Below are 27,751 nucleotides of genomic sequence, written 5' to 3'. Positions count from 1 at the left end.
ATTGAATGTCTGCGAGCAGGATGTACAGTGTGTGAATACCTGCAAAGAGTTTTCTGTTGTTAATAGTTATGATAAAATAATCATGTTAAAACGTTTTGAAGAGAACAGTTTGCATTTGCTTTTTGTGACTAGCAACAACCAGACATGTTAAAGCACCGAAGGATCTATGAATTTAGACAGAAATCATTGTTATACCTGCAGCACATTTACGACTTCAGTGGCCTATTTTAGTTCAGTTGATTCTTCTCCAAGGTGTCAAAACACAAAGTCTTAACACAGAAAATATTCAATAAAATGTTGAGGGCCCCCTAGTTTTATTTTATTTTAATATTTAACTTATTTTACTATGTGTGTTATAGGTGGACAAGTTGGGTAATTTCTCCACTCGCTTGGGGAAATTATATGGCAAGCTTACAATTACAATCATGGATGTAAATTTGACCCTTTAGAGATTTTACTGAGCTCCACATGCATATCAATAACGCCTACATATCACTAAAGCAATTAATGTATCCTGAAGGATATTTCTACATTCATTTATCAATCTGTAATCGTAAGCATGTGATCATTTGCTTACGAGGGTCATAAAATGACCTTCACATATCAAAATTAATCCAGTTTTTAAACTTTGTAAAAATCCATCATTTCAAAGCTTTTTAAAAATTATTTTGAAATGATTCCATTTTAATTCAGATAAACAATAACACCCCAGTGCTAGGATAAGAATTGATTAATTTTATGACCCAACCAGGCCATAGCAGCTGTTCATAGGTTCATGTTTCAGGTCTGCATGTTAGTTAATGTTATACTTTCAATGCCAAAACACTGAGATCTGAGCCACTAGTGACTGGACAAAGCGCCAAGTTTACTTTCCTTTATGTAAAAGTCAACTTTTTAAGGTGCAAACTTTTTTTTTTTAACTGCATTGTTGAGGAAAATGAAAACTTGGTGTTGACAGACCTCATTCACAAAAAAACATTGACAGATGTGAAACTTGCATAATTTTATTCATTTCTTTGAATGCTTTGGAAGAAGGGTGGGAGCTTTTCGCAGGGAGACCTTTTAAACAGTTCATCACACTTTGTTTCATATCAGTAGTGACATATATGTCCATCAGCGACTAGAACGACCATCAGTGCTCCCCAGCTTCAGTTCTCCTTCTCCAAGCCACACCATTACAAGATATGCAACATCCAGTAAATAAATAGATGCATGGTAAAGTCTTTTCCATATACAAATATATTTTATGAAGCTTATTGTACAAGCATTTATTTTTTTTTATCTAACATTTACAAGATTCTTTGAGCAGTAAAGATGAATAAGCTCTTAAAAACAGATTAAATGCTGCCCTGTTTTTCTTTATTCGTTTACTAAATGCACTCCAGACTGTCAGAGCTGCATAAAAACCTTTTCAGCCTCGCTCTGCAGCATGCGCCCGATCGCCTTTGGAGGAACACTTTGAAGATGTGTCAGTACAAATTACAAAAAGTCAGACAATCTGCAAAATAAACGTCTCTTAATATTAAAATAGTGAAATATTAATTTCAAAAATAAACTCCGCTGGTGATCATAGCTATAAAAACAAGCACTACGGTCACCCTGTGCAGGCTAACCAATTTGTACCACATAAATACCCTCAGCTGCTCGTTGCGCATCATCAAGCAAGGTCGGCTATCTGAATGACCGAGTTGCTCCAAATTAAGTCAAAGAAGTTGAACTTCACCCTTTTAAGACAGGAAGGCTTTAAACAGTGAGATATATACAAAAAATGTACAAGAATGTAAAAAATAAAGAAGGTTTCTGTTGTATTGAAGGCTGTCTGAGCTGAATAAATATTTTTTTCACGTTTTTAATATGAACTGTAAACTTGATTAAACAACAAACCCCTGAATAATTAATGTCAAATCTTAACTGAATTATTCTAGCATGTAATCCACAAAATTAGGTCTGATCTCCTTGGTGACTGTATAAAACTGGATAAAAACTCCTCAACCAGTTTATGCTAAAGTTGACTTTTAGCATAACAAGGTCAACTTCAGGCTCTACGTGCTCAAGAGCACAAAGATCAAAGCTGTGCATAAAAGATAGACACTAACTGCAAAATTATCAATTTATGGTGCAATACCAATGATTGGCACTAGTCGGTTCAAGTCCGTTCAAAGAACTCACCAGATCCTAACTAAAATTATTCCCGTGAATTGCTGTGACATCAAAAAGAATATTGGTATTTTTTATACGTTTATTTTTCATTTTCTGCGTTGAAAAATGTTCAACTATTGTCCAGCTATCGTCACGGCTAACTCTGGAAAAACAAAAAACAAGATCGTGGTGATCACTTCTCATAAAGGCTCCAGGTTCCTTCATGGGAAACTAAACTAAAACCTGCGCAGTTTTTTAAATTTATTTTTTCTATAACAATCAGCATTTAAAAAATGATATGTAAAGCAAAACCGATTTAGAGGAGCCCTGTATATTGACAGAATACTAATTTTGTCGAGAAAAAACATCCACTAAGGCACTTTATCAAGCTTATTCTTAATAAACATTCTAAATTATAGCAAGGACAACATGTACAGTTTAGGATACAAAAAATAGCTGGATTACAATGTGTGAAAGCAAACAAATATTTTGAGTATTAAATTAGGCTTTAAGAATTATTATTTGTGATGTATTTTTTTGATCTAAGAAACGTTTGAAACATCTCATTAAGAATTAGGTAAATTATTTATTTCCAGAGGAGTTATTTTTTTTCCTCATTTGCTGTTTCCCCTTAAAAGATTATTCTGGATTTTAAAGTGGGGTTTTGTTCAAAGTGTACGTGTAGTAAATATCTTGTGTGCAGCGTACAGAGTCCTCATTTTTGTGAACTAGAGAGCAGTCGTCTCGCTAACAGCTGGGCAGCAATAATGCTAAAAATGCAAATGCAAAATTACAAGTACTGCTTTTATCGCTTTGCACCACTATTGCATTAAAATTTGACATTTTTTCTAAAATATAATTCATTCACAATATTTAACACGTTTGCTGTAATTTAACAGGGCAGAGGCTGTATGTTTTCCTTAAACGGAATGCTAATCTTTGATCAGAGTAAAAATGCTAAGAGAGGAATATGTAGCAGGTAAGATATTTACTACTCATAAACTGTCAATAGAACACCACTTTTAATAATCTGAACTAATTGCTGAAGTTCAGAATGACTTCTCGCATTCGGAAGTAATTTATCTTCTGAAAGCTCTGATTAATATAAAATACAGACAAAATGTAGCTTACTCTCCTGCATGAAGGGAAATCTTAAAAATAAAAAAAACAAACAATGGAGTCGTAATCTGAACACAAACATGTAAATCTACTGTCTATACATCACAACTCTGGGTTTGGAACCTAATATAATCCCCTATAGCAGCCAAGCCCATAATTATGCAAAATCCTCTCTTATAGCGAATAACACAGTGATAGTACAGACATAAATACATACACAGAGTAACAAATACCATGCAAGTGCGAGCAGAGGTGGCTTTTAAGGAACAAGAGAAGTTCATGCGATGAAGGAGAGGTTGATGAGGGAACACCGTCCCTCAGCCCACAGCTGTCGGCTCCAGCTGAGTCGGTTTTCCTTAATGATTCATATTTTCCCTTCAGTTTCTGTCTCTGTTGGTGTGATTTGTTCCACCCTGCTGTCACCCAACGGATCACAGATGAGAAATATGCAGATAAAGAGTCGGTCAGCGCCGAGGCGTGCTAATGTCATCCATTTCTTCCCCTCAGCTGACCAGTGTCCTCCTCACCTGGAACAACAGGTGGCGCTCTCCTCCAGTGCAAACGGGAAGCTGTGCTCAGTGGATGTTCAGTTTCAGGTTGCAGGGTGTTTGTTTCTGTGTGACACGAGGAGCAGACAGGAAGCGGAACTATCGGCAGGCGCAGGAGTCGACGGTCATGTTGGGGTAGACTTTCAGCACCACGTTCTTGTCCTCATCGAAGAAGAGGATGCTGAGGGAGGACATCTTCTCTGGGACGCAGCAAGGCTCGGGGATGCCGGGTACGACGCCTACGGCCCGAACGATGCTCTGGATGGTGGCGTGGTTCGAGGGCTTCAGAGCCTGAAGGGAAAAAAAACAAAAACAAAACTAAGATTGTGGAGCCTTAGCTTTAGGTGCTAACACTAACTGCAACAACTCATGGTTTTCTGCTAAATATAATTGTGGCATTGAGATTATTAATCTCATCTGTTTCTTCACAGCCATCTTTAGGTCCCACCACAGTAATTTAGCCAAGGCTGAGGTCTGGACTTTGATTGGACTATTCTTTTGTAAATGTTTGGGACCAGTAGCTGCTTTTCCATTACAAATTTGCACAAAACTTTCATATTCTGCGAAAGTCTAAAATTTTGCCATTTAATTTCAATGAAATATGAAATGCAATAAAAAAATATAAGTAATTACAAAACAAGGCCCGCCATCATCCCCTAAATACTTCCTGTTGTCTTGCGGTGGTTAGCTCAAGCAGTAACATCTGGTTGTTGATCATATGACTTGTGAAATGGAAGAAAAAATATTTCCTTTGCAGTTCTGCAAAAAAAGCCAACTTTGATATGGCCAAAAAAAAAAAAAACACCATCCCAGTGACAAAACTTATTCAAAAAACAATAAAAATAAAAAATAGCTGTTTTCATAAGGCACCTATTGTTCTGTTGATGTCCAAGCTTGGACATCAACAGGACATATGTTTGATTCTAGAATATAGTACAGAGGAGATTGTGGTTGACTTGACGAGCGACACATCTACAGATCTATCTACAAATAATCTCCACAGTTTGTTGGGCATTTCTGTTACTGTTCTGTCCAGACATAGTGCTGTGCTCCAATCTACTGTTTTGTCTTTTAGCCCATCAGATGTTTACACACCTGACAATCGATAGACTTGTTTAAAATTGCAGCCTTTGTTAAATTTTCAGCTGGTGCAGTTCACTTTCACAAGGCTCTGTGTCAAATGGTCCAAAGCCTTTTAGCGACCTGTTCCCCTCCTCGCTGCACCAAGAACCACTGAACGAAACGACAAAAAACTCTGAAGAAGACACTGAGCACAACTTCCTTCTTTGCAAAATGTAAGCAAAAATGTAGTAGTTGTAGGATTTCTCTCTTGTCTTTGGCAACAGACCATGAGCCATTTCTTCCGCTAACATTAACTCATGAGCTTGTTTTGGTGGTATTCTCCCAGAATGCCCTGCGCTATAGTTCCCTTCCTGGTTTTGGAGCGGTTTCCAGACTGCTTGGTGTTCTCATAGACATTTGAACCACACCGTAGTTTACTTCAACCAAACCCAGAGCTAGGTTTGTCGGCAGACCAGAGGTTATTTTTGTGGTTCCACCAGAGTTCAATTAGCATTGATAGCTCCCCAAACAAAGCAGACTTTCTAGAAAAACTAACTAGAGTTTGATTAAAGCTCAGCTGGTGGGAATGCACACAAAATCAGCCTGGTGCATTTATGTCTGATTCTGTTTTGTCATTTGTTGTGAGACTATAAGTAGAGAAGGAAGCAGTTCTTGAGCTTTGTTGTATTGACTGAAAAATACCTTTCTAGACTGAATGGCTAGAAACTTTGTCACAGTTCTTTAACCTTCAAACTTTGATTAAATAATTACAGAAAAAAATTACATTTAATTGGACCCCATTCTTGGGGTCTGAACAAATCTCAGACCCCAGAAAACTCCAGCCCAGTAGGGGGCAGTAATGTATCATCAACCATTTGAATTGCAAAATGTTCTAATATATTGTTATTTAATAACTAAAAGCCACAATTTGAGCCTAACATTTACATCATTTATGTAATTTCTTCTCTGCCGAAATGAGAATCGATGATAAGATGAGAACAGTGTGTTAATGCTGAGAGAAAACTCAGTATTAACTCGTTGCTAACATTGAAGATGCTAAAATTGTCTTTGTTTTCTTAAAGGGCTTTTGAAATGAGTTTGAATTGCACACAATCCAAACTCAAACATTTAAACGGCTTGGACTGGAATTGGATTATTCTAATCAGACCAGACTTTAAAACTGAGTTTAACATTTCATTTGTGAAAACACAGATGTATATGGCAGGGTGTTTTTTTAATGATTTCGTTTTATATCTCTTGATATGTTCGAACTAACATGGGCAGAATTGTTCTACACCAATAATAAGTCCCTAAAGTTTCCTTCTGCTGCAACTTTTTCTTCTTAAATCCCTTGGATTAAGTGAGGATTTTTATTTTTCATGATTTTTTCTTTTCCATACTATCATAAATGAACTAATGACACATTGGTTTTATCAATAAAATATGACATTATTGTGTTTAACCAACAGACAGCTGTGAAATTGGTCTCGCTACTTTTATTACATAAACTCAACTATTTAAAAAAAGAAAAAAAAAGGAAAATGTCCAGCAGGGGGAGCTTGAACTTGTGTTTTCTGCTGTGTCTAAGTTTTGTTTTTACTCTGTTCTTGACCAACAGTCTGAGTCTTTAAATGCCTGACAGTTCTCACACCTGATTAGCAGCTTCAGGGCTCGCGCTTCCTTCACGTCACAAAAGAAAGCAGCTTTTAATAGAAACTATTTAGTAGCTTCTGACAAAGGAGGTGGATCATCACAGGCTCCTCTGCCTGAGCAGAAACGCTGCAGGAGAGGGAGGCGGCTGCCTTCAGGGCCCAGGGCCTGAACTGCTGGGACTAATTACATCCCACTACAAAGGCCTGCGACTCCACTCTAATGAATTAAATAGATGGAGCTGGAGCATTCCGGCCATGTTTAGAATACCTGTGATGTTATCTTGTCACCGGGAGCCAAACTTTAACATTGTCCTCTAATTGTTTTTCTTTTTTTCCACACTAAAGGTAAAGGTGTAAAAATGTAGCCGAGGTCAGCCACCTGCTGGGAGCTTTTCTTCATAGATCTGCAACTTGACCTGTGTCTCCCACATGCCCTGTGCATTAGGACGTTACTTTGAACTAACCATTTTTATTAAATTACATCGTTATACTGTTGATGCTAATCTTCAAAGGCTTTCTGATCTTTCTGCAAAGTAGAGTAGAAACTGAAGAGGATCCAGTGGCTGTGAGCAGTTTATCCCTGCAGTTGAAGATTAAAGCTCGTAAAGTTTGGGATTATCATCCTTAATGTGAGACAGACACACTTCTGACTTTAATGTTGCTAAGGTTAATACAACATAAAGCCTAACAGCATCGGCTAACAAAGACTGATGGACGCACTGATTGCTGAACGCAGCCGAGTTTGTTTACCTAATGTCCACAGAGAGCGTCTGTGAGTATGTTTTTAATCTTCTGTTACAGTATGACACCTCACTAGTGGGTCCTGGACTTCTGGATCACCTGCTGACACAGATTTGCATTTGGAGTAAAAATGCAATCAGTGGCCACTTTATTAGGTACTCCTGTTCCAGCGCTAAATTACATTTGGGATGAGAATACCATCTGGTTTTCCTGAAGAAACAGAAGGGCAAAATGACTGAGATAACCAGACATCCTGGCAACTCTCTACAGAGCATCCCACGGTTCTGGGTCTGTTTCTGGGTCTCCTCCATGTTGGATGAGGAGACATTTAACCTGACCCTGAACCTCCTCAACCAATTTACTCACTCAAATATACTTTACCCACTCACCACCAGCCTGAAGGGAGCAACAATGACAACCTTACATTTGGAAGATCTGACTCATTGGGCCATTTTACACTGTGCTGTAAACCACTTCATTGACTTCTTGACAGTCCGGTAGCATCGGTGAGACCAGAACCATTTGTTTCATTTTCAGCTGCTGTGCTTTGGTTTCACACTGCACTGTGAAAAACAACCTGTTCCCCTCCTCACCTGTGGTGGCGCTGTATCAAGAACCACTGGAGGAATTGACACAAAAAAGGAAGACAATTTCCTTTTTCATGAAATATAAATGAGAATGGAGAAGCGTCAGATTTATAGGATTTCTCTTTTATGGCTTTCAATATGTTGCATCAATAAATTCTCGTCATAATCTATTCTTACCCTACACTGGGGTTACAATGGCCTCTTCAGCCGAAGATTTTAATAGTAAATGTAAATAACATTTCTGCAATTGAACTGACCTGAAGACTGTGAGGGTCTGGACCAGGCCGGGCCCTGCACTGCATAAAGGGCTCTAGACTCTTGCTTTGGTTTTGGTTGTATTTACCAGAATGCTCTGCGTTATAATCCACTTCCTGCTTTTGGAGCGTCTGCTTGGCGTTCATATGCTTAAGAACCGCTCCAGAGTCCAACTGAGCCTAAACCGAGGATTTAATGATAATTGAAGTATTGGCTGTGCTGTTTCTTAAATATCAAGTGTTGTTTTAGCTTGAGCAGAAAGAAGACTATTAAGGCCACTGAATAGAAAGGATTTTTGTCACAACATTCTGACTTTTTTTTTTTCTCAAAATGTTGAGTTTTTTCCCACAGACTTGAAACTTTTGATCTCAGAAAATTTAAGTCAGAATCCTTTGGGTTTTTTTCTGTGGCCTTTGCAGGTCTGAAGCATCTTTTTGTTTTGCAAAACAAAACATGAACTATTTGTTTTCTCACCTTTGGCATTGGGAACTGGCAGGATCCAGAACAATAGAAGGCATCAAAAGACTTTGGCGATATAATCCATTCGCTCCACCCGATGTCCGCGAAGTCCACCTTCAGGTACCTGCGCGCGCAGTTCCTGGGCTCGTTCCACTGCTTCTTTCGCGCCTTTTTGATGGTCTGCTCGTCAAACTGCAGGAGGGGATTCTTGGGTCGCTGATTCTTGCGGACCTTTTTCCGTGGCCGACGGGGCTGCTTGTTTTCCATCGGCTCGTAGGGACTCGTCTCGTCCCATCCTCTCGTCTCGTACGGATACTCGGGTCCAGGAAGTTCGTTGTTTTGCAAAGGGAGCAGAACGTTCGCTGACCGCTTGCGTCTGGAGCGCAGCTGTCGCTCTTGCGCCGTGTTGTTGCGCGCTCTCAGCTTTTGGAGGCCGTGTGACGTGGAGCCCTCTCCTCCCAGTGAGTGGTGTCTCTGGAGAGTGGCCACCACGCTTTCGGGCTCCGAGATGGCAGAGTCGTTGGCGTAAACCAGGATGTAGGGCGAACGGTCAGACAGGAGCTTCTTCCACGGCTGCGGACCTTGTGAGGCGACGTCAATCCCGATGAGCAACTCGTCGTGATGTTTGGCCTGATTGACCACGCGGGTTATGTCCCTCCACTGCCACGAAATGAAGTCCCTGTAGAGGGTGGACACGTTTATCCGGAAGTGTCCCAGACTCCTCATCTTGTTGTCCACGGAAGCGAAGCTCCAGATGACCATGTGGACGTGGCTGTGTCTCCGGGGACCGTGGCGGGCGCAGCGTTTGGGCGTGAAGCAGCGCTGCGTGTTGTTGTGAAGGTCTCCGATGTAGTAATGAAGAGTTGCCGACAGAACGTCCTCAGACTGGGTGAGGGAGGTGAGGTTGAAAACCTGCAGCTGCTTGTTGTTTATCGTACCTGTAAACAGTGCGGAGGAACAGTTACACAATGTAAACCTGTTTGTGCACAAAGTGTGGATAAATAAGTTCAGCTGGGTGATCACATCTGTACGGCAGGATATCAGGGCCATTGTGGACAGAAAAAGAAGTAAACTTCCACCATAAAACTCAGACATTTTCTAGAAAAAGTGTTGAAATTTGAAAAGTTGAGAATGAATAAAATTAGTAATAAAATTGTTACATTTGCTGAATACAAAGTTCATTATTCTGTTTCACCTATTTTTATGTTTTCTTATTGAAAGCTAAAAATACAGGTAATTGTCAAACTTTGAAATTGTTTGAAACAGGATTTTAAATCACAGATAAATAGACGCTTGATGCACTGTCACCGTCTGCAGAATTAATACAACAAAGTAAGGATCAAACTTTTACTTGGTGATGTAATGATGGCTCCAGGCTGGTTTCCTGGCTGTGGAAAACCCCACCACGTTTTTTTTAGAACCAGCAGAGAACCACCTGTAGCCACCGTTTTAGTTTAGCACTGAAACCACGATGGTGGAAAACCCCTAAAAATATCCTCCTGCTGCCCAGCTGGGAGTTCTTACTTGTTTGTCCTTTTAAAGTCCCTCAAGATGACATTTCTTCTAATTTGGTCATCTGGACTTAAATGAAGTATACACCTTTTTTTCAGAAGAAATGTGAAGACATCTTAACATTTGCATAGTTTGAGCCAGATTTTATGGAGATCGTACTGTCAGATTCGGATGGTTAACGACAGGATGTATTTGTGAAACTTAAGCATAACGTCAATGTTTAGTTTAGAAAATAATGACAAAGTAAACAACTACTGCATATCAACAGATAAGCCGTCAGAAGTTTTGGAGTATCCATTAGCTTGTTTCCCAATTGCTATTTACTTCTGGTAACATATTGACCACTTTTACCTAACCATCATAACCATGAATCTGAATTGAACCTAAATATTTTAATAACTAAAACAAAAACAAAGCTTTGCTGTGTTTGCACAGAAAGAGAGTCACATTTGTCACCTCAGCAAGTTGACTTTAATCATATGAGAGAGAATCCGTGCACAGAAATGAGGTGATTTTTCCCTTCATATGCAACAATCAGACAACAGGAGGCAGTAGTTTACAATCTTATAGCAGCTGATCGCCTTCAGCAGCGCCTGTATCATGTTGATAACCCAGAGTCTGCGCGTTCAGTTAAAGTGGATGATCTTAAAGGTCAAAGTGAAATAAAAACATGTCTGGAGTGGAAACTCCTGTTCTGCTGCGACACAGACAGGCTGAGCAGCTTCCCGGTTCTGACCCGAGGGGAAGATCTATTTACAGTATCTGAAAGTGAAATGTCAAGATAATGGAGGGAAATGTGACGCTAAACGACGTCGGACGTAATGAAACAATCAGATTTCAGTCAAAGTTTCCGTCTGAAGGAAGGCGACAGGTTGATGGATCAACAGGTGAATTTTTAACAAGCTCCATAAACAAGAAAATAAAGAGGATGAAGTTGATTAATTTTTACTATTTAACCAAGAACAGAACATTGTTTGCCTTTTTTGTTGTTATTTGTTTGAACAACTGGGTTTTCAAAATAAATAGTAAAATGACGCAGATTCTGCGGGCACTGCGCAGTAAAGTGTCAAACAGGACGTTATCAGATCAACTTCAATCTTGAGATGGCAACACGAACACGTCAAGAAAAATAAGCGGATAGTTTCTGCGCTTCGTGGCAAAGTGCGCAGTATCCTGGATACGTACCCCAGTGCGCTTTGAAGCTGCGAACCGTGTTGCCGTCCCTGAAGGGAAACCCGGCCCGGTTGTACTTGTCGTAAAGCATCTGCATGTGCTCCGTCATTGTATCCTGCAAATGCGCGTCCCGGTCATCCTTGGCGGCGAACTTTTTATCCACCGAGTGCGTAAAATCCACCTTAAACCTCTCGGGGAAACTGTCCGTTTTCAACATCGCGCACAATCCAGCGCACAGATAACTCCATCCATAAAGCACGACGAGCACAAACCGAGAGTAGAGAGCCATGGCTGAGGCAAAGTCAGGAGAGAAGTAGGAAAAACAACAGCTGTGGACAAACTATCACAGCCAGACGTGTGTCCTATTTTTTCAAAAGGCAAACCATCAACTGGGGTGTCCAAAATTGTCTATCATCACCACGTCTTCCAAGTTTTCTAAGTGCTTAAGATATGTTGTATTTAAGCAACAATTAGTAGAATTAAAAATGCTCCAGCGCACAGCAGAGGGTGTGATAAAACAGATGCGGGAGATGTGCGCCTCCGCAGAAAACACTGCTGGTCTCAGCTCTGCAGCGCTCAACCGTCCCCCCGTCTCAGCTTTCATTGAAGGTAAAGCATGTTGTGCTTAGTATTATAGGGACCAGCTGGGTATTCCTCTCACACACAGACGCACGCACACAAACGCACACACAGAAAAAGAGAGAGAGAGAGAGGGAGGGAAAGAAGAGAGAGAGAGTTTCCTGCCCAGAATACTTTTACGCACATTTAGCCTGGGGACAAATTATCTCGTTATCGAGAGCAGAAGGAAGCCTGTGTTATCGGCTGATTTCAAGTGAGATAAAGATAAAAATAAAATTCCACTAAAGGACATTCCATCCATTTATTGGACAGATTTCACCACCTGAACTGCTGCCACGGAGCAGCCGCGCCGTGCGTAATTTCTGCTGCGCAGAGCTGTGCGTCTGGGCAGCGCTGCTGAATGAAGCGGCTTACCGTGGGCATTAAAGGCTTTCTTCACTGCTTTGTTTGGGTCAGTGCAGTTAAGCACACACATCCTGTACCATCGCGGCCTGATCCGGATGCGCTACACTTCCCCGCCTCCCGCAAAACAGCCCATCAGGCGGGGTTCAAACACCCCACCCAGCCGCTCCTCTTTCAGGGAAATGATTGGGCCTTTGGACATTTGATGGTAATAATATTAGCATGCCATGTCCTTCATAGCTCTGTGGTGGATGGTTAACTCTACCAGCAAGGTAGAAATGGACAGGAACGATTCACGAGCCTCTCATCTGCCTGTTTGCATCTTCAGTGTTAATTTTTCAGGCCTCTGTGTTTGTTGTTGACCTTCAATCCACTCAAATTTAGTTTAATTACAAACTCCTCTGGCTTTTTACTTTATTTTGTCCATGAGAGCAGCATTTTTGAGCAAATACTTTTTATTCACACTTTCCTAAATTTTAGTGTTGCTAAGGTGACAGCCAACATCATGACGCCTCCATCACCATGCCTGACCATTCAGATACCTGTGAACTGGATGCAGAATATATATTTATTTGAATTTGTTGATGTTGTGGAGGGAAAGAAAACTTATTACATCTGAAAGACTGAACATAAAATGGGTTTGAAAAATATGGTAAACTCCAAAAACACAGATGAATGTGAGTATAAGCTTATGGAAAAACATCATCAAGACATGGATGCAGGATATAAAAATACAAATTTGCAAAGCAATCTTTTTCATTTATTAGGGAAAAGAAGGAAAAAAAAGTTTGCATTTGTTGATGTGAACACTCAGGCAGAAACAACAAAATACTTATAGAAATTAAAGCTCAATATAAACTAATTTCAGCACAAAATAAATTAACCATCTCAATTAGTGTTTTATATATCACAGCTCATCAAAAGCCAGGAAGAAAGAATCTCAGGCTCTTGTTTTTTCTCACTTCAAAACAGAACAGAAATCAGACTTTGTCATTTGTTGCCTCTGTAGAGCTGCATGAACTTAGAGAATTCAATTAAATGGTATGAAAATAATCTCAACTTTAACTTAGCGAAGCTTTACTTAGTTTTGATGTTTTGTACTAGAAGTTAAGGAATGTGTGTGTTCTGTCTGGTGAGCATCACATGACTTCATTTAGACATTTCTGAATTAGATGCAGCTGGAAAAGATGCAGCTGTGTGAAGTGGTTCTTTGCAAATTAGAAAAACTGAGGTGAAACACTAATTAAAAAACTTTCTACTGGCCCTGGACAGGAGTTACTCTGATGGTGGACTGATCAACCATCAAGACCGGCATTTGGGGAGGAAGAATAAATGCTAAAGAAAGGGACAGAGTAACGAGGAGGTGAAGTTACCCAGAACATTAACCGAGACATGGTCAAATCAAACAAACCCAATCAAAAGGAAATGTGAGCAGATAAATGCTTGAAGTTTAACGATGTGGTGCCTATTTATGCTAACTGTGTGATGTTGAAAGGCTCAACCCTGAGATTGTAATTAGAGTAACATTTAAAGTCATTACTGGGTTTGTCATCATTGTTTTTCGTGTTTTTTTTTGCAGTAATTTCAAAGCTCTTGAAGAAAAAAAAAATAGTCAAATCCGGTCAAAATGTATTTTTATGCTATTTAATGGTCAATTTACTTTGAAACCACGTTGTTACTTCATGTTGGGTGTATTAGAGGGAAGTAAAAGCCTCAAACTAATAAAAGCAAGGCTTAGTTAAAACCCCAACAGTTTAAAAGCCCAATAAAAGAATTTGAGGGGGATGAAAGCCATTTAATCCAATTTCACTGTGAATTTGTTGTGTAGACATAATTGATGAATTGATGGCATTTCCTTTAAAGGTAACATGTACGAAATATAATTTCTGTAGTACTAATTTTTCCACGTTTGTTTAAACCTGCATTTAAAGCTTAATTTTAATCCACGTTTCTTTTTCTGCCACAATAGAAGAATCCACTTTATATTCAGTGATGTAAACTACAAAACCATATTTGGGGAAGCTAAAAGAAAAATAAATAAAAAACCACCCTCATGTTGCCTTTTATAATTCTTTCTGCTCACCAGTGTTCATTTATCACAGGCCCAGATCGACCATGGTGTTGAAACACACACACACACACACACACACACACACACACACACACACACACACACACACACACACACACACACACACCCACACACACACACACACACACACACACACACACACACCCTCACACACACACCACACACACGCACACCCTCCCAGCCCCCCCCCTCCCACACACACACACACACACACACACACACAGACGTAAAGAATCACACTGAGATGACCCAAAACCAGTCTGTCATTCCCCAAAACCCAGAAGCCTCAGGTCACCAAACACATTGTTTCAGGGAGACCCACTGGGACCGGTTTGGTTGAAACAGTCAAACCGATGGATGAAGGAATCCTCTGGCACCGAGTCAACGGAGGCAGATTCATGTTTGTCAGGTTGAAATCATTCAGTGACTTTCAGGCCAATAGGAATCACTCGTCTGGTGAACAATAGGCAGAAGAGGAACAGGCAGCCGTTATTTCAGCAGGTTGGGAAAAACGCCTGATCTTATTTTGATGAAAAAATGTAAACATGCAAAAGGGCTGAAGGAAACCAAAATACAACTTGCTGAAAATCTGTCATTACCACACAAGTAGAAGCTATTTTGGAGGTTTACAGATAATTTTTTTGCAAATAAACTCTGAAAAGGGAGAGCAGTTTTTTCTTACGGGTTTTCTATGAAGGAAATATAAATGTTATTATTTATCAAAGCATCAAAACATTTTGGAAACCTTTATAAAAGCATTTTTATTTTCATTTGACATGTTTTCTGGGTTTTGCTGAGCAGAAGGTAATGGGACTTTTTTCCTTTGACACTAAGGCTGGAGCTGCAGATGCATCAAGTAACGGCAGCAGGTTTGCTGTGCAGCTTCAAGTTCTAAAAAATGCGAAACACTCAATAATTAACCAAGTTAGCTTTCACTGTTCAGCCCCAAAAATTTTTAAGGGAGCTATCTAGGATTCTTCATTTGTTTCTTTTCTGAACTTAGAGTAGGTTTTTTAACAAATAAAGGCGTATAGGTCCAGGTGGGAAGAAAACCCAGTAGTGGATCCTAGAACCTTATAGAAAATTGTAAGGTTCTAAGTTTTTTGAGTACAAACCAGCACTGAAGTCTGCAGGTGAGTCAGACTATAACAGAAGGACTTCTGCTCCACTGAACTCATTTTTTGAGATGAAAATTCTTAATTAACCCTGTTGTGTCTTCATTGTTCGTTTAGGGTTCGGTTTTTTGGAGGCTTGTCTGGGATTGAGTGAGCAGTCTGTGATCTTGGTAGAATAAAAAAAGCTGGAGGATGTGAAGTGGAGCCACAGCTGGACTCATAAATCTAACAAATGACAAGGTAAGATTCTTGGTTCTTGGTATTTAGCAGAATGAATTCACTTGTTTGTTTGCACTTCATTGCTCAATAATGCAGCGTCTGACACTAGCCCTTTAAATGCGTCTCTGCTCCAACACACCTGAATCAAATGGCTACATTTCCTCCTCAGCATGTAATCAAGTTTTGCAGAAGTTACTGCTTTGATTGATATCTGTTTTTTATTTTGCTTGTACAATAACCAACTCACTCTCTGGCTAAAGTATTTGATATAGAGCTGCAGTCTATATCAAATCCAACACAGATTTTTTTTTCTCCCAATTAAGTTTAAATGTTTGTCAACAAAAAGATGGCATCATCGTGAAGTGTATATTTTATTTCAAAAACAAAAACTGAAAAAACATTTGTTTTTGAGGCAGAATCTTTCAGAAAGTTGGATTTTTTTCTGGACTTATCCATTTGTGACAACTGTTTAGAGCAACTTTGATACTTTTCAAGGCATTGGTTGAGTTCTCGCAATAAAAACACAAATGTATGCACTCAGGTAAAAGTGGCCGTCAGTTTGAGACTGGGATTTATGTTTTGTCTTCAGCAGCTTTGTGGTTTGTGTAACTTCACAGGACAGCTGCAGGTACAGAGACTGAATTATGCACAGAGGTGAACTATGTTTGATGATTATGTGACTTCTGAAGGAAATGCACTAGATTTTGTTTTTGGGGATTAAAATGCACATCATCATATTTTTGGATTTCTATTAAATATATATATATATAAAATACAATCATTATAGTTTTGATTGTGAAGCTTTTATTCCCTTCAAGTATTCAGAAATAAACACAAATAGAAAGCAAGGGACCAGTTTGGAAAACAAGTTGAACTGCCAAGATTCATCTTCAGACTGAACACATATGAAAGAAGAAAACACAAAAGCCCTGTTATATGTCATCATCTTATGGCCAGAGATAATATTACTGGTGTGATTCCCACCATCTGTTTCAGTATTAATGACAAAAATTAAACTTCTTCAAGTTTCAAACAGGTTTTCAAATGGGATTATTTGTAGAGTTATGGTGCATTAAAATCTGTCAGACAATGACTGATATGGGAGTGATGGAGAGCTTTGATGTCCGGCCTAGCGTCCTTCCATCTGGGAACACAAGGAATGCTTTAAGCCCATTACCCACTATTCCAGTCCAATTGGAGCTACCGCAGCCTGGGGGAGGACATAAGAGCTGCCCCCATCATCTTTCAAAGCTCTTACGCCTTTCATTTGTTTAGACAAACGACCCAAAATCATGTTGGCCCCAACAGTGGATGGACCTGGGGTTGAGGAGGCGATTCTGGCTACTAAAGGAAACTTTGCAGCCAACAGAATATGTAAGTTCCAGTCTAAGCTTAAGGAAACTCTGTCTGTCACTCCAGTCTGTCCACGTCTTCCTCTGGGAATTGTCTGTCTGAAGTCGCCGCAGCGGCACCTCCACCCTGATGGCATGCGTGATACGAGGGAAAGAGTTTGTAAACTATGATGATGCAGCTGCAGCTAAATTAGAGACTTTCAGCGCTCTGCGTTGCGCGCCAGATTGCACGGCTGTGTCGACGTCAGCGGGTCAGAACGTTCTCACACTGTGGTCGTACAGCACGACGTGGAGGTAGAGGTCCGACTGGAGGAGCGTCCCGCTGGAGTCCCCTCTGGAGTCCCCTCTGGAGTCCCCTCTGGACCCGGACTGAAACCAAACAACACGCGTTTAAAAGTGGCTTCATTTGGACAAAGCAGATCAGTGAGTTTTATGAACTTGAAGGATGTTCTTATTGAGACAAGTTCTGTATTATTTATTTGGAACATTTCAGCAACAATGCAGTTCAAAGTGCTTTATATCATACAAACACAAAAAAATAAAAATTGAGAAACCAGCGACAAACTTCACATAAGAGATGCTGAAAGCACAGGGAGTCATATCCTTTGATTTGATCCAAAAACAATCTCTGACAGAGAAAGTGTTTGGTTTGGGTTTAAATTAACAGCTGCAAGAATAGAAGGAGGAGGTCCATTATGAAGGATTTGCATCAAAGCATATCCGTGTGTTGAAATGGCCTAGTCAAAGTCTTGACCTAAAACCAGCTCAGGTTTTTATAAGCATGCATCCACGGATCCATCCACGTGAAACCACAGGCAGCTGGAAGCGTTTCCTCTCAGACCATCTGTGTCATGGGACTCATTCATTGTCAGCCATCACACCCAATCTACACGTTTACCTCAAACACTCCTGTGGGTGTCGTGATGACTGAGGCGATCAAAGGCGAAACAGACGACGAAAAATGACTTCATCGGCGGAGTCGGAAACTCTGGTAAACGGCAAACCTCCACATGATCGGGAAACCAAAATGTTTTACTGATGCTCACATCATCTAAGGAAAACTTTTCTTTCAGCTTCTTTTTCCGGTCAAACCAAATGAACCACAGAGATAAGAGAACCCCTTCACCATCAACCACATTTCTGCTGCAAGAGAACAAGCGGTCGTGGTTTAGCAAAGGCAGAAAAACAAAGTGGGTCGGATTTAGCCTGCACTTCAAAAACTCAAAATATCACCAATTATTTTTGTCTTGTTTCTAGTTTAAATATCCTAGTATCTTAGACAAAGCTAACTCATGAGTATATTTCCTGTAAGGCAGAACATTTTTTTCATACTAATGTAGAACATGTCTTGATATCAGTGAAATAATTTGCCTGAGGAACAAGTATGCCTTTACCAATATGAAGGAATTTATTACTTAAAACAAGCTCCTATATCATGCTGAAAAGTTGCCTGTAAGTTCATTTTGTCTTATTTTAACTGCACCAAGATATTTGCACTAGAAACTAGACCAAACGTGCTTGTCTCAGTTTTGTGATTTTGCAGCGTGAACTGTAAAGACGGAGCTGCAGACGGAGGGTTAAAAGCTGGACGCTTCAGGGCTGAGCTGCGCTGCGTTTCTGGACACGCGGGTGGTTTGATGTCCCTGGCTTCCTGCGCCTTCCATCGCTTGTGTTTTTAATAGACGGCTGGTCGGGGCGGGGCTCGACCGCAGCTAGAACACTGTGCTGCCATTTTGGCCTCAAAAACGCAGTCCCCACAGCTCTGTCTGCAGTTTCAAAATAGTTCGGCCCCACCAACTGCTTTCTTACCCCCAGCAAAGAAGGAGGCAGGAGGGAAAATAAGAGCCGTCCCAGTGGGCCGTTATTCTGCAAAGGCCTCCGCCAGAAGCAGAGCCTGGAGGAAGCACCTGCCTCCACCTCTTGACCCTTCGCTCCGTGTGCAGGTGGAAAGCAAATATGATTCCTTCGTCGCTGTCGGCTTCTCCAGCTGATATCTGCAGCTTGTTAAAAAGCTTCAGTGCCTAAAACTCAGGGCCAGTGAGATAATATAGAACCGTCACGGTAACATGCTCTGTTAGATATAACACTAGCTTTAAAGACAAAGTGTGCCTGGAAGCAAACTGGATCTGATAAGAACTTTTACTTCCCAGAAACATTTTTACAGCCATGCAGCAGGTGGCTGGGTCTGATTATGGCTGCCTGAGGCCCAGAAGCAAAGCAGCAGAGAAACAATTCTTACCCGAGGATTCAGCATCGTTTTGTCCCTCTTGCTCTTAAAGAGAAGTCCGTTTGGGTCATCATAAGTCACCTCAAAGTTGGGGCTGGAGTTGGAGGTGGATGTCTGTGTCTTCCAGTTGTAGTAGCTGTGAAGGAAACGGGGATACAACTGAGTCTTTCAGGAAGGTTTTAAATGAAGAAAAACGATGCTGCCAGCTGGGTCTGAAGATCTCTGCAATCATCTTCTTCTCTTAACCGACCATGACCATAGGCGCCGGAACAGGTGGAGGCAGGGGGCCACTTTACGGCCCTGCTCTGTCCAGCCCGTCCACTGGTCCCACCAGACATTTACAGACTGCACACAACTCTGACAATCCGTGACTGACATCTCTCTGTGTTCTTACGCAGACAGAGGTACAAATAAAACCTCCAGCACTGATCGGGACCAAATCTAAGACTCCAGATCAGAACCGTCGCCCGAAGGTTTACGCACATGCAGCAGCTTCGAGTCGGGTTGGGATCAGGAACCAGTCTGACGTCTGAAAAAAGGCTTTGACTCTGATCCGGTCCGGAGTCAGCGTGAGTTGCTAGGTAACGGTGCTGTGGGACTCAGTAATCAGGAAGTTTTTGAAACAGATTTTCGAGACACCAAAAACTTTAACATATTGCCAAACACTGTCTGGGTGGGATTTTGAAGAGCTTGTGTTGTTTTTACTAAATGGAAGTACAAAAACATGCAAAATATAGATTTTGTATAAAAGATCCTCTTTCAGGATCCACTGTACAATTCACTACACTGTCATGTCAGCGGCATCGGATTCATTTTTGAGGGGGTCCCTGGGATGTTTTGTCACCTCTGTTACGCACTTTGAATGTCAAGCACGCGCACTTGTTCAATTGATATGGTGGCACCTGTCATTCAATTCAGTGGGTTTGTCGCAATTTGTCCCAAAATAAACAGTAAATATCTCTTACCTGGAGGACAAGATTTTTGGGTCTGCCATACGCTAGATTTGATGATTGTTGCTATTAAATGCACTGCAGTCATAGCGATTTGGTGGGAAATAATTCGAAAACAATGTTAAAAGTTGTCAGTGGGGAAGATGCAGAAAGCAGCTTTACACAGAGCATTCAGATGATGGAATAAACTTTACTCCATTTTCAAAACTGGAGTCTGAAAAATGTAAAAGAGGATAAAGGTCTGCAGCTGATCAGAGATCGACGGTATTGAAACGTCGTGTTTGTATGAAGGTTTTGTCATCATTACATCATTGGTGTGAACGCAGTAGTAGCGGGAGAAACAGTTGTCCAACTGGGTGACCCGTCAGCTCTTCACACACACACACACACACACACCTACCCCCCCCCCACACACCTACCCCCCCCTCCACACACACACACACACACACCTACACACAAACACACACACACCCAGCATAACTGGTCAGCTGGTTTTACTGCTGTACAATGTACAATGGCTGCTGGAAAAGACAAGTGCTTTGTTGTTAACTTAACGTCCAGAAGCCACTTGCTACATTCATGTTGGTTGTGCAGGAGACTTCACTCCTGCTTTTCAAAGTTGTATAATTGTGCATCTGTAGGCAGCCATTTTCACATGTGAGTGTAAATGTCGCATTAAGGGGCGTGGCCAGTAGCAGCTTATTTGGATTCAAAGAGATAAGATGTCCTAAAACTATTTTATTGATGTTGTGGAGTACAAAACATCTCTTGATGTGGTGAATGTTTTGCATTTTTGCTGTGTGGACAAATTTGTCATTTTTCAGTTACGTAGTGGGACATAGTGCTGGGATTAATTAAATTTTTTAATTTACTGTTAAATTTATTGCTTATCTGGAATAAAGAAAGTAAAGTGTTTTGTTGTTTATTGTTTACAGTCAATCTGTATGTGTAGGTCAGAGCTTTGCAAAACTGAAGATAAGAAATGTCTAAACATTTCTGTTTGGTGCATTTTTTCTGATTTATTTAAGAAAAAGTTTGGCTCCAGTGCAGTTAGATCTAAAGACATGACCTTTGAACGGCAGTGCATTCCAAAGAACATAACCATGAATTTAATTTTAAGAGAATCATACCAAAACAGAACATATCGTTCTATTGTAACACAGCTCTGCTTTACGGTTTTAAGATGCATCAGTATCAATAGAAATAGGATTTTGTGAGGAGAAATCTGCCAATTTGAATAAAAATATTTAAAAAGGTCCCACTGTAAATAATATATTTTGCACAACTCTTTTGGATTTATTAGAAAGAAACGATGGATGAACCCAGAAGAAGAGCATAAACCACAGAGCAGTAATCTCCACTGAGGGAACATTCATGAGCTGATTAAAACAAAGGAAAACAGCCGTCACTCAGATATTCTTTATCAGAGGTCAAGAGGTTAAAAAGCTGTTTCCAATTCCATGTGCAGGGCACCAAATCCAGGCTGAAGCTGTGACTAATCAGCAAGTGAAACCAAAGAATGGCTTCAATTCCAGAATAAATGACTGATTAATTCACAGCATCCGATTCAAGTCGCTCAGCTTCTCGCTCCTCAGGAGGAGAAACCATGTTTCTAAAGGGACAAGAATATTAATAAATATGTTTCTCTTTTTGACAGAGATGTAAAATATCCTGGATGTTTTTGATGATTTCAGATCGAAAGGTTTGTTTTTGTTCTTTTGTTGAGAAACAACCTCAGGTTCGCATTCTTCAGCCGTGGAATTGGCAGATCTTCCGTCTTTGTTGACATGAAATATGATTCAGGTTTGGAGGTGAAAACATCTCATTATAGCAGGTTTTGAACTCTGCGTTGTTCCCTCTGAGGGCCTGGACTCCATTCCTCTTGGCAGGTAATGAGAAACCTAAAGACAAAAGTCTTGAAAATTATTTTAACTTTGTTTAAAAAAAAAAACAGTAAATTAATGTTAAAGAAGGTCAGGCTGAGGTGAAAAGCTTCTTCTTTGTTATACTGATTTAGCATAAACAAATGCATGAAAACATTTACATTTCCCTTACTGTTCTCTGCTCTGAAACGTTATAAATTTTGTGATTGTTAAAACATTCCAACAGGATAAATTGTAGAAACCTGAAACATTCCCTTTAACTTAAGTATATTTCTTAGAATCCAGATGTTATATTTGATCAACAAACATTCAATTTTATGTTATTTATTTTCACATGCTTATGTGGATGATTTAGAGAAATCAGCCACATAAGTTTTTCATTTACTCTAGGTGAGAAACTACAGTAGATGAATTTAAATTAAAGTGTTTCTTTAGTATTACAGTTGTATTTTTTAATTTGAACTGAAGTAACTATGGAGGAAAACCCTTCAAAAAAACATTCTGACTTCTGCAGGTCAGATGTCATAAGTGAAGATGATAAACTGGGATTTTTCCAGTTTTTATGACGATGTTGCTACATGGAGAGAGTGGGTTTTATTTTTGAAGGAGAAAAAAAAAAGACAGGAAAAATATTGTTCACCGGATGTAGATTTTGTATGGATAAACATTCTGAATAAATATACATAAATAAAAAAAACAACATATGATGTAAAAAAAAAACCCAAAAAAGACTTTTAAGGGACTTGGTTTAAATTTCAGAAACTGTCTTTGGTCTTCTGTAGTTGTGTTTATTTAAGAAGTAAAATCTGCTGTGACACATTAAAACCTGTCCATAAATGCTTATCTGCATCTGAGACATAAAAAAGGTTTTCTCCAAGTAAAATATTAAACTTCATAGCTACAAATTACAAGAAGAGATTTGGTCCAAGGAATACATCACATACTCCTGCGGCTTTCCAAAACCTCCCTGCCTCACACTAAGCAATTTTAGGAAATGTAAATAAATATTTTGCAAAGCGGTCTGCTGAATTAGCTCTGAAAATGGGTCAGGTCTGAGCTCAGTTCTGGTATCCAGGCAGGACGTTTTTATTTATGTGAGTCTGGATTACGTCCACTGTCTGTAGATTTGATTTAATTTGCTGTTTTTATTGTTTTGGTTTGATGTCGGCTTCAGTTGTGCTCTGGCTGAGTTTAAACGACTTTCATTTTCTATCGTCGCTGCCACTTTATGGATTTTATTTTGTAGACTCAGTCTCGTTCTGCTGACCTCCTGCCACACATGGTCTTGATTTGTAATTATCACACCTGCATCCATTTAGGTGTTTCTTCCTCACTATATAAGTCCTGTGTTTCTCATGTTGCTGGTTTGCATTGCTCTTGATTCGGTTGGGTTCTCTGCACACAGTTTGATTTGAAGTTCTTTGTGTTTAGGAGACCTAAACACTGATCTCCTAAAAGTAAAAACATCTATGTTGATCTGCAAGGTTGTTATTTGATTAAAATTTAAAATACTTAATTATAGTGCTGGCCAAATGAAGCCTTGTGAAGCAATGATATTCATTTCTAACTAGTGACATCTGCTGTTGAAACTGTGGCAGCCTTGACACTCAGACATAATTAAAAAAAATTAGTAAATGCAATATTGTCAAAGTTTTTTGTCAGACTTATGTTTAGTAGCAGGAGAGTCAGTTAAATTCTATTTAATTTTTTTTAGTTATTAAAATTATTTTTAGCCAATCCTGGTATATGTTGACTGTTGGTGGCTGTTTTCTTACATCCATTATGATGCAACGTATTCTGCTCTGAAACGTTTAGTGCTGTGACTGGAGAAAATACACAGATTTTTGGTGTTGAATAGAAACTAAGTTAAATGGCTTTAGTGTTTGTGTTTTGTTTGTTTTTTTGTCATAGACCCACTTTATTTTTATTTAACATTTATTTCATTCAGAGAAAAAACCCAATTGAGATTCAAAATCTCTTGCGAAAGAATCCTGGCCAAGACCGGCAGCGTCGCAGAAAAAGCAGAAAACGTTAACGCCGTCGTAAATCAATTAAAGGATTCCTCTGTGGAAACATTAACAGACAGATGATTCATTCTCAAAATCAATAAGAACAGCCCTAGAAGCATTTAGTGACAACAGATCCTTTTAAGTTTCTGTATTTCTGCAACTGATTCCAAGAAGATGGAGCAGAAAACTGAAAAGTTTTCTTTCCATGTTCAGTTCAAACTTTAGGCACAGAAAGTAAAAATAATTTCTCACAACAAAGAGGATATCCTCCTTTCTATTTACAGGCCAACACATAAATCACTAAATCCAATCAAAGTGGGTCCAAGAAGCACCAAAGGGTCTGACTGCCTTTACCTTGCGCTTCAGATTCCAGAAAATGTGACACCAAACAGATTCTGGTGCTTTAGTCATCGGTCAGCACTTCCTGCCAGCCGTCAGTTTCCTCTCCAGGAAACACATTCCCTGTCTGCTCCCAAGCAGTCGCAGCCATGCAAGGAAATACACTGATGCATAAAATTATAAGGTTTGACAAGACCGGAGGCCTGGTATTCTGGCCCAGATGCCAACAGATCTGGGTAAAGCGTGGTCAGAATAGACTGCTGCTGCCCCACTTCTGAAACACAAGTCAATCCGTTTTCTTTTCCCTAAAACTCGGATGGAAATTATGTCGTCTGAACTTTTACTTTCAGACATATACATCCTTCTTCTCTTCCTGGATTAGCTCTGACAGAGCTGTGGGGGCTATTTCTACAGGAATACCATGTGACAATTAACATTTTTTTGGTAAGCCACTTTTATTCCACGGTGACCCGCCTACATTTGCAAGAGTGAGATGTAAGATATTTTTAAGATGTGAGATCTCTTACGGCTGAACATAAAAAAAAAGAGAGATTTTGTTGCTCTCCTATTTGGACACGTTTTATTGGACCCACTTCCCCTACTGTACTATGTGAATGGTCGCAAAGGCAGCTCGCTTCCCAGTCGGTGACGAAGAAAGCTCGAGCAGCTGGATGGCACCACACCCAGACACATGGACCAGTAAAAGTCTGAGAACCTGGATTTGGTGGAAACTGTGACGGTTTTCACAGCATGGGTTCCGGCTTCCCCATGCGTTTACCTTGACTGTGTGACATGTGTGCTCTACTCTTACACTTTCCATAGTTACCATGCTCAGCTCTATTGTTATCTCTAGGTGCTCATTTCCAGATGAACGTCAATAAGAGCTGGATCATGAGCAGTGGATCGTATATTTCATCAGAGTAAACACCATCTTAGTTTCCACTGTACAAAGTTTATTTCTGAAGTAAATTTTTAACAGTAAAACATCTTAAAATTTAAGACTTTGCAAGACCTTTTTTTTATGCCGCCTTGAGTTAGATTTAAGACAGAAAAATCAATAAATCTAGGGAATGGTTGGGGGAGAATACTTGAATTGAATGTAGTGTAATAAAAGAATAGGCAAAGTTGTACACAAGGAAAACCGAGTCGATAACAAAGCTCAACATCATCCAGACAACTGGCAATAAATTTGCACCTATAGAGAGAGATGCAGAAAAGCTAATGAGCTAACGACATTGTATTAGCAGCTAGTAACTGATAGCTTCAATCACATTGAGTCATGGAACGCAAAAATTACATATACATATTACATATGAATCATGCCAAATTTAAGACCTGTGGTTAATGTATTTAAAGCGAACTTACTTTTAAAAAAAATGAATTTAAGTCATTTTAAGGCCTTAATTTTCCATAGATGAATTAAGGCCTGTTAAGGATGTGCAGACACCCTGTAAAACAGAAGCACGTACTGTTAAAGGTGCCATCAGCCCATCTCAGATGAAGTTTTGAAGTGAACATTGTTCACACTCGCCCGCTCGGGGGGCCTGGTGCTGCTCTGTTGTGAGCTGAAGGCCAAAGATTGAAGAGGGCAACAGAAACGCATCAAACAAAGAGCGGAACTCAAACGCTGAGGCTCAGAAACTATGAACCCTCCCTACAGCAACAGCACCTGGACATTCAGATTCAGTTGGAATTGAAGACTGACATATTTATTATTATTGGATATTTTGTGGATTTTGGCCTAAAACATTGAATGACATCCTCAGGTGTCGTATGCAGCTCTTGGATATGTCTCCAAGAATTAGTGCATTTGCAAATTGTAATCTATCAATAAAGTATTTTGGAATTGAATTTTAACTGCTTAAATATGAAAGTAAAGGAAGAAATGAAAAGCTCTAGAGGAAACTTTAGATAAAACAGGAAATGTCACTTCACCAGTATTTCAGATATCCAAAATAAAAAAAAATCCCTAATCAATAATTATGAAGAAACTGATGTAACTCAAAGTGTCGTGTCGGTGTTGCTGTGGTGCAGGAGTTGAGCACAACCTACATAAAGGGGCCTTCGTCTGCCGTCGCAGGTTCGAATCCCTTCCTGGTGCAGGTCTTTCCTCTCATTACATACTTTCCTGTCTTAGCACTTTCTAATAAAGAAAGCTAGAGTCAATAAAACCTTTAGAAGGAAGCGCTGTGTTTGTTAAAGACACATTCACATTATGTAAACTTCTGAGTTTTTACTTTCAGCCAACAGGAATCATTTTGACAATCCTGACTGACATAAAACCGGAAACATTTAGTTTGATTTAATGTCAGAGAGCGAGGGGAAAAGGGTTACATGTCTTTTTATGAAGTTTCTGTAAATATCTGGTTTCAACTGCATATATATTTAGAATATCTAAAATATACACAGCTGCTTCCAACCACAGAATAACATAGTCGGATTCATGTTTCGTCATTACTGAGATTTGTCTCTGGAGTTGATTTTTTCTGTCGTTTGGCTCTGAATAGATGCAGTTCATGCACTGATGACAGACGCATTAGAGAGTCGCGAGACAGCCGGGTGGTAGCGACTGTCCCTCTGGAGGCTAATGGTGCTCTGACTGAGAGAGGTTAAAGGTCAAACGCTGTTTGCCTTGAAATACACAGATGACAAGGCTTCAAGACATATCATGTCTGGATTCGTATGTGTAGACTTTGATGGAAAGATGCATTAATAACAGTCCTTGACATTTTACAAGCTTTTCTATGAAATAACAATTTCTGATATCAGGACCAAATTATACAAACACGACAAACAGAAAAGCCTTGATGCTGGAAAACGCTGCATAAATCTATCCAAACATATCAGCTCTGAGAACAAACAGTACAACACGATTTAACCCCAAGGACCCAGACAGAAGAACGTGCGTGCCATGTGTGAAGGCTAACAGAGATGACATGCGTTCCGGCTTACCAGCAAATATTTATGGAGTTGGCGATCTGTACCGTGATAAAACGAAAAAACGGCCCCCATGTTCAAGCTCGGTCACAATAACCTGAAACCGGGCTCGCCAGATCACAACTGGAGCTGGAACAGCTTCTCTTTTGTATTGAAACTTAATAAAACGGGACAGCAGAGCAAATATTTTCATAGCGGAAAGCGAAGCCAGACGCACAGGTGCACTGCAGAGGCAGAGCGTGGAGGCAACGTGGGTTTGGCTCCAGAACAGGCATGAGCGAGCTGAGCCTTCACATGCAGCGGCTCTGTCTGTTGTCAAATGCGCACAAAGTTGGCAGCCCGTTCAGAATTTAATTATACTTAACAGCTTTTCAATAAGTTGGCTAAATCGGAAACATTT

General features: G+C 40.0%; 2 protein-coding genes and 1 long non-coding RNA gene across 4 annotated transcripts in view; 1 reads left to right on the top strand and 2 right to left on the bottom strand.

Moving 5' to 3' along the window:
- Window positions 1–988: 988 nt before the first annotated feature.
- Window positions 989–11,849, bottom strand: bmp3 (bone morphogenetic protein 3). The gene is made up of 3 exons (XM_055039480.1): window positions 11,260–11,849; window positions 8,578–9,500; window positions 989–4,097 (listed from the first exon to the last, which is right to left on the bottom strand). The coding sequence occupies exons 1-3, from the start codon at window positions 11,534–11,536 to the stop codon at window positions 3,906–3,908; spliced, it is 1,392 nt and encodes a 463-aa protein (XP_054895455.1). The 5' UTR covers window positions 11,537–11,849; the 3' UTR covers window positions 989–3,905.
- LOC129365932 (uncharacterized) overlaps window positions 9,344–27,751 on the top strand; it is a 46,182-nt gene continuing 27,774 nt past the window's right edge. Inside the window, exons 1-2 of one of the 2 annotated variants that reach the window (XR_008606570.1) lie at window positions 9,344–9,451; window positions 15,553–15,675. This is a non-coding gene — a long non-coding RNA (uncharacterized LOC129365932). Of the gene's footprint in view, window positions 9,461–15,552; window positions 15,676–27,751 lie in introns of both variants that reach the window. The other variant, XR_008606569.1, reaches the window with a different exon arrangement.
- cfap299 (cilia and flagella associated protein 299) overlaps window positions 16,462–27,751 on the bottom strand; it is a 68,105-nt gene continuing 56,815 nt past the window's right edge. The window contains exons 5-6 of the mRNA XM_055039481.1: window positions 19,246–19,369; window positions 16,462–17,375 (exon numbers count right to left, since the gene is read on the bottom strand). Coding sequence (XP_054895456.1) covers window positions 17,259–17,375; window positions 19,246–19,369 — 241 coding nt within the window. The 3' untranslated portion in view covers window positions 16,462–17,258. The remainder of the gene's footprint in view (window positions 17,376–19,245; window positions 19,370–27,751) is intronic.

Source organism: Poeciliopsis prolifica, unplaced genomic scaffold (assembly GCF_027474105.1).
Source record: "Poeciliopsis prolifica strain line A6 unplaced genomic scaffold, Auburn_PproV2 SCAFFOLD014, whole genome shotgun sequence".
Lineage (NCBI taxonomy): Eukaryota > Metazoa > Chordata > Actinopteri > Cyprinodontiformes > Poeciliidae > Poeciliopsis > Poeciliopsis prolifica.
The sequence above is the reverse complement of the archived record's forward strand: the minus strand, read 5'-3'. Positions and strand labels throughout refer to the sequence as shown.